Below are 7,251 nucleotides of genomic sequence, written 5' to 3'. Positions count from 1 at the left end.
AGGCTGAGGCAGGAGAATCACTTGAACCCAGGAGGTGGAAGTTGCAGTGAGCCAAGATCGCACCACTGCACTCCAGCCTGGGCAACAAGAGTGAAACTCTGTCTCAAAAAAACGAAATGTTGGCTGATAAAGGAGATGTTCATGTTCATGTGACATAGTTGAAGTAAAAATCCACTGTATACAAACAGTACGCAGTTTGTGTATCCCATTTACAAAATACGTGTGCATAGGCTAAAATCCACAATCGATAGCCCATGTTAATGGTGCCTAAATCTGGGTAGTGGGTTTACGGGTGATTTTTATTTTCTGTATATCTATAATTATAACTTTTCTATAATAAAAGCTTTTATTATTTTTATTTATGGTAAGAAATCCCCCAGCAGAGTGTATGAGCAGAAGGGCTGAGGAAACAGCTCAGGCAGGGAGAAGGGCAGGGTCCCTGGGCCCCCACCCCGACATGGGGCAGGAAGGAAGAGGATGGAAGGCAGCCAGGGGTGATGGACTGTGGGAAGGGCCAGGTCCCGGGGACCCTGAGTGTCAGGTCCCAAGAGTCAGGGAGTGCGGCCGTGGGAAAGGGAGCTGGAAATGATGCAGCCCAGAGCCGGGGGAGCCCTAGCGGGATGCAGGAAGCAGGAAAGGGGTGGCTGGGTCAGAGCATGCAGGCCGTGGCAGGTGGGGGCTCACCGTCACCTCCTGGTAGGATTCCATGCCATTCAGCACCACCTGGATGACCTGCCGGCGCAGCTTCACACTCTGCTCTGAGCGGTACTCGGAATTTGTTAGGTAGAAGAGGGCGGCACTGCCTGTTACTTGAATGTTTCTGTCATATTTGTGGCACTTGAGGGCCGTGATGACCAGCTGTATGAAGACAAGGGGGACCTGGGCTGGCAAGTGCAAGGAGAGGCCTGGGCTCTGCAAGGGGCTGGAACAGGCTCTCTGGGGCAGGGTTTAGCCTGGTCTTGCTCTCTAAAGACAGAAGTGGGGCCTGGGGAGCAGACACCAGGGTGGGGACTGAACAAGGCCAGTGCTGAAGCAAGTCAAGTGCTGTGAGGCCCAGGCTGGGGTTCCGGTCCTGGGGCCCTGGGGACAGGGTGCAGAGGGACAGGGGCTCTGGGGACATGGCTCAGCCAAGCCTGGCACCCTCCAGGTGGGGAGGGACAGGAGGCCAAGGCCCCAGGCTTGGAGCTGACCTTCAGGGCCCGCAGCAGCTGGTTGCAGCGCTCGATGCGGGCAATGTCAAAAAGCAGGTTGATAGCCCGTGAGGTGATCTCAGGTCGGTGCTCCGTGTAGGCCTCGATGGCATTCAGCACCTGCTCTTCGTTTTTATCACCACTTACCTGTGGGTGGGACATGCTCAGAACAACCCAGAAGAGGCCAAGGGCTGGGAGGCCAGATCCCAACTCAGTCTCCAGCCCCAGAATCCAGCTCCTTCCCTCTCCCAAGGCTCCCTGGCCCAGCCCCATCCCACTTCCACGCTCACTTTGTAGGCCGGAATGTGCGTGAGGCGGCACAGAGAGTTCTCGAAGAGCCCGAGGAACTGCAGCGGCCTCTTCAGAGCCCGGAAAGGTATGATGCTGCTCTTGGAAGGCTCAATGCTGGGGAAAGAGGGTGCCGGTGTCAGTGGCTTGGGGCCCAGGCCTGAGCTGGGTCTCCCCACTGGGGGTGGTGAGGCATTTCCTTGCTTTCTCTTCTAGGCCCTCCAACCTCATCCCCGGTTCCTTTTGTTTTTAATGGTAGGGGACATAGGCACCACCTCCTGATGGAAGGGTAGCAAGGTCACATAGTAGGGGAACACGTAGGATGGGTGATGCAGCCACCTTTGGAAACCACCTGCCATTTTAGTAAGGACACGGCACTTTTAGGTCTCACCAACAATCACAAAGGGACAAGCTCAACTGAACACCATTAAAGTAGGCTGGGGCCAGGGCTTATGGGTGGCCAGTTACAGCTGGTAGGGTTTGGTCAAACTTCTCAACCAACCAACCCAGGAACTGACCTATGTCCAGCAATACTCCATAGGTGGCAGACACTGCCAGCCTCGCCTCTTCCCCCAGGAACTGACCTATGTCCACTCCATAGGTGGCAGACACTGCCAGCCTCGTCTCTTCCCCCAGGAACTGACCTATGTCCACTCCATAGGTGGCAGACACTGCCAGCCTCGTCTCTTCCCCCCATGGCACTGTGCTCTGGTCAGGCTGAGCGTTGGGTAGTTCCCCTGTCGCTCCTCATGCTCTCACTTACTGGCCTTTGCAGGTGCTGTTCCCTCTGCTAGAACACTTTTCCTCTGGCAAAGGCAGAATGAGCTTTCAGGACAGCCAGGATGCGTCCCTCCTCCTCCTTCCTTCCTGATCTTCAGGCCACCCTGGGGCCCTGGATTGCCCCTACCATAGCCCTTGTAATGACTTGACTGTCCCCACCAGCTCACACAGACTCCGAGAGGGCAGGACCTGATTTGTTTCCTTATCTCTAGCACACACCACAGCACTTGGTAGAGGGGTACTTCGCAAATACTTTTTTTTTTTTTTTTGAGACAAAGTCCCACTCTGTTGCCCAGGCTAGAGTGCGGTGGCGTGATCTCGGCTCACTGCAGGCTCCGCCTCCCGGGCTCAAGCAATTCTCACACCTTAGTCTCCCAAGCAGCTGGGACTACAGGTGTCTGCCACCATGTTGGCCAGGCTGGTCTTCAACTCCTGGCTTCAAGTGATCCGCCTATCTCGGCTTCCCAAAGTGCTGGGATTACAGGTGTGAGCCACTGCACCAGCCTAAATGCTTATTGAATGACACTCTACCAGTAGCCATGGAGGGTGGGGCCCCACCTGGTCTGTCCCGCTTCCTCTTCCATCTTGGAGATGCTGCAGTTCTCTAGGATCATGTGGCCAGAGATGTCCAGGGACATTAGGTTCCCCAGCTTCTGCACAAAGAGGCTCAGCACCTCCCGAGTCAGCTTGAACTTGTAGTAGCTGGAGAGGCGGTCTCGGGAGATGTCCAGGTGTCTGAAGATTGGGGTAGGGGATGCAGGTCAGGAGCTGGGTACAGGGTGGGGCTGCCTTGCAGACCCCGGCTCCTTTAATCTCTAGCAGGGGATGGCCCATGCCTGCCATGACTTCTCCAGGGCATTCTGGGAAGAAACCCCGAACAGCCCCAATCCAGGTGAAACACTGGGTTTAAGGAATGGGACTGTGTCTTCATCCCCACCCTCTGCCTAGCCAAGGGCTCCTAAACCCTGAGGGCGTGCATGACAACACTCACCCCTACTCTTCCCCACCTGCCCACCCATCCCCACCCTGGTGAGCTCTGGGCCAGGAGCTCACCGCAGCTTGTGCAGCTGCACGATGACCCGGATGTGGTCGTCAGACAGGTCCATATTGTAGAGTACGAGGGACACCAGGCTGTCTTTCCACTGCGTGAGGAAGGCGGCATCGCTCGTCTGAATGCCTGAGAGGTCCAAGGCTGCCAGGGAGTTGAGTGGCCGCAGCAGGGACTCCACAGGGACCCAATCAATCATGCGGCCCAAGTTGAGGAAGCGGAGGCGGCTGAAGCCCTCAAAGGTGAAATCCTTAACCAGCACCTGGCAGGTGGGGTTGACGAGGTACTCATCTTCACAGCCCCCTGGGTTCTCCTCCTCATAGAAAATGTTTGTACAGCCGAAGAGGCTCAAGGACACCAGGGTGTGGCTGAAGCTCCTCAGTGTCTGCAGGCTCTTGGCAGACAGCTTCTCGCAGTTGGTCAGGTACAGCTCCACCAGGTCCTGGGAGTGGGCACAGCTCCATCATCATCACCGCCCCTGCCCCTTCCCCCCGCCCCAGGCCTTGTCCTGGGCTACAGGTGGGTTGGAAAGGGTGATGTGCACAGTCAGGGTGTGCACTGGCTGGGCTGGGGATGGCTGGGCTGGAGGAGAGCAGCCTGGCCCCTGCTTGGCGTGGGCCCTCCAGGTGCTGTGGCGGGGCAGGTCTCACCTGCTTGCGGATGGCCTCCAGGTCCTGGTCCTGCACCAGGTCCTCGCGGAGGTGGATCCGCGTGAGGCGGGTGCTGCGGGGGTCTGAGAAGAGGCTGAAGAAGCTCTCGTGTGGCTCGAAGTTACAGGCAGCGTTCACCAGCTCCACATACCTGGGAGAGGAGAAAGCCTGGCTCAGGGGAGGGCCACAGGGACTCTCATCCTTGCTTCAAAGTCAAGCCCTCCTCCCCCTGAAGCTTTCTTGGATCACCCCAAGTAGCAACCTCCTTCTCCTAAGAGTATCTGGTTGGATCTTAACTAAACTACCAGTAAGATCAAGGGTGCCCAGGAACCAGGAATCTAAAGGCAGCTCTCTGGGAGACCTTCTAGGTGATGCAGGGGGCATCTCTCCCAATGTACATGCCTGTCACACAACCTCCACGCACACTGCAGGGGCAGCCTGGCATGGCCACTCTCATCACCTTCTTTAAGCCCCTCCTGTGACCCTTTTAAACAGGCAAAGTAAGCCAAGTAGTTCAGAGTTCCCAGCTGGGTACAGGGCAAGCCCTTAATTAAGCCCTGTTGAGACATCAGCTCATGCAAGAATCCTGGTCTGCTGGGAAATGCTTTGGATTCAAACGCTTTAGAATATAAATCATGGGTTGGCTGCTTCCTACCTGGGCAACTTCACACAAGTAAATGAACTTTCCCAGACCTCAGTTTCTTCATCTGTAAAGTGGATATAACTCTGGCCTGCAAAGTGTCCAGCCTAGAGCCTGACCCACAGTAAATGCTCAGGACGTTATTACAGGTCCACCTCTGTCCTCAGGCCCACACGGGCTTCTAGTTTCCTATGCAGCTGTCTACCAATTTCCCTTCTGGGAATCTACTTTTTTCTTTTTCTTTTTTTTTTTTTTTTCCATGGAGACAAGGTCTCGCTATGTCACCCAGGCTGATTTTGAATTCCTGGTCTCAAGTGATCCTCCTGTCTTGGCTTCCCAAAATGCTAGAATTACAGGTGTGAGCCACCATGCCTTGCCACCATCTGGGCCTCTAGATTGAACTCCCAGCATTCAGTGACTGCATAGCATGCTTCTAGGAGCCCCTAGGAGTAGGGAGGCCCTCAGAGGGCCATTCAGATTTTTCCCTTGAGACCCTGTCTCAAATGAGTGACTCTGGATGATTCACTCCCTGGTCATGTATCTGTTATTCTGGCACTGGCACCTAAAGCCTTGTGTGGCCATGCTCACTGAATTCACAAGCACAGGTGTGTGCATGCGAATGTACATACACACATGAGGCAACACTTAATTCATTTATATGCAGATTTTGACACAGTCACATCTCTAAATGCACACATGCAGTTTTACCCTCAAAAATAATCTGTGCTGCATAAGCTTACATGTGTACACACACCCATGCCTTCACGTGCACACCCCTCCACACACACACCAACAAACACATATATACACCTTCACGGTTATGGATACATCACTATTCTCTTGCACCCATGAACATCCATGTGCACATACACACCCTCACACATTCGTCTCCATAGCTACTCCCCACGTAGTGCACACATGGTCCCAATCTCTCTATACACATTCATGGTAGGACCCCTGCCCCTCCTCTGCCCCTGGGTCTGCTCACTCATTGACGAGCCGGTCACAGATCTCGCTGGGCAAGAAGATGTCCGGATGTAGCCGCAGGGTCTCCTTGTCCAGCAGGTAGCCCAGGGTGCCATCCAGGTTGCGCAAGCAGAAGTCAGTACAGAGGGCCATCAGCGACTCGGGGGTGTCAGACGCCATGCTGGGGGCAGGCAGGTGGGCCACTCCAGGACAAGGGTCCCCAGGGGCAACAGTGATTCCTGAATACTCACAGGATCATTGGCACAGCCACTGCCTGGGGAATGGACAAGACGCCAAGTGAGCCACACACAAGGGCTAGAACCATCAGTGGCCCCATGTCCACACTGAGTAGGGAAACTGAGACCACACTCCAATTAGCAGCTTAGCAGGGCCAGGCCCAGGTCTCCTGACTCCATCTCTCACCCGCCTCTGCTGTGCCACTATCTATGCACAATTTGACCTGCAAAGAACATGGAGCCTTGTCCAAGCAGTTATTTGCCTGTGGGCAGACGTGTGTGTGCTGGGGACTCAATGCTTGGGTGGGGGTAATAGGGATTTTCACTCTTCTGCTTCCCACAATCTTTTTTTTTTTCAGAGTCTCGCTCTGTGGCCCAGACTGGAGTGCAGTGGCTGGATCTCGGCTCACTGCAAGATCCACCTCCCGGGTTTATGCCATTCTCCTGCCTCAGCCTCCCGAGTAGCTGAGATTACAGGCGCCCGCCACCTCGCCCAGCTAGTTTTTTTGTATTTTTGTAGTAGAGACGAGGTTTCACCGTGTTAGCCAGGATGGTATCAATCTCCTGACCTCATGATCCGCCCATCTCGGCCTCCCAAAGTGCTGGTATTACAGGCTTGAGCCACCATGCCCGGCCGCTTCCCACAATCTTAACAGCTACACTGGGGTGTTCCATGCTGTGCAGTACTTCCTAACCTGTATACAGCTATAATTGATTGAGCACTTAGTCTGTGCCAAGGCTTAATAGACATATAGACATGATATCACTGAATCTCATGGTGTCTGATTAGAAATGAAGGCTCCTCACAAGAGCAATGAAAACATATGTCCACACAGAAACTCGGACATGACCATTCATAGCAACATTATTTGTAAGAGTCAAAAAGTAGAAACCACCCAAATGTCCTTCAACTGATGAATGGATCGACAAAATGTTACATATTCATACAGTGCAATATTATTCAGTCATAAAAAGTAGTGATCCATGCTATCATGTTGGACCTTGAAAACATTATGTTGAGTGAAAGAAATTAGTTTTAAAAAAAAAAGTCACATACTGTATGATTCCTTTGATAGAAATGTCCAGTGAGAATAGGCAAATCTATAGAGACAGAAGTAGGTTTGTGGTTGGGAAAAAGGAGAGTAACTGCCAGTGGGTATGGAGTTTCTTTCTGGGGTGATGAAAATGGTCTAAAATTGACAGTGGTCATGGGTGCACTCTGTGAATATACTAAAAATCATGGAACTATATACTTTATATGGGTGAATTGTGTGACATGTGAATTATATCTCAGTAAAACTGTTATTTTAAAAAGTGGCTTTTTCTCTGAGAGAACACCAAATGGCGGATGACGCCGGTGCAGCGGGGGGGCCCGGAGGCCCTGGTGGCCCTGGGATGGGGAACCGCGGTGGCTTCCGTGGAGGTTTCGGCAGTGGCATCCGGGGTCGGGGTC

The 7,251-nt window shown here is 53.5% G+C and overlaps 1 protein-coding gene across 1 annotated transcript in view; it reads right to left on the bottom strand.

Moving 5' to 3' along the window:
* Positions 1–7,251, bottom strand: part of ZER1 (zyg-11 related, cell cycle regulator) — a 45,107-nt gene that overhangs the window by 21,986 nt on the left and 15,870 nt on the right. The window contains exons 2-8 of the mRNA XM_011987650.1: positions 5,585–5,836; positions 3,957–4,107; positions 3,312–3,748; positions 2,817–2,993; positions 1,481–1,595; positions 1,191–1,337; positions 685–858 (exon numbers count right to left, since the gene is read on the bottom strand). Of these exons, the coding sequence (XP_011843040.1) occupies positions 685–858; positions 1,191–1,337; positions 1,481–1,595; positions 2,817–2,993; positions 3,312–3,748; positions 3,957–4,107; positions 5,585–5,742 (1,359 nt within the window). The 5' untranslated portion in view covers positions 5,743–5,836. The remainder of the gene's footprint in view (positions 1–684; positions 859–1,190; positions 1,338–1,480; positions 1,596–2,816; positions 2,994–3,311; positions 3,749–3,956; positions 4,108–5,584; positions 5,837–7,251) is intronic.

Source organism: Mandrillus leucophaeus, unplaced genomic scaffold (assembly GCF_000951045.1).
Source record: "Mandrillus leucophaeus isolate KB7577 unplaced genomic scaffold, Mleu.le_1.0 Scaffold109, whole genome shotgun sequence".
Classification (NCBI taxonomy): Eukaryota; Metazoa; Chordata; class Mammalia; order Primates; family Cercopithecidae; genus Mandrillus; species Mandrillus leucophaeus.
The sequence above is the reverse complement of the archived record's forward strand: the minus strand, read 5'-3'. Positions and strand labels throughout refer to the sequence as shown.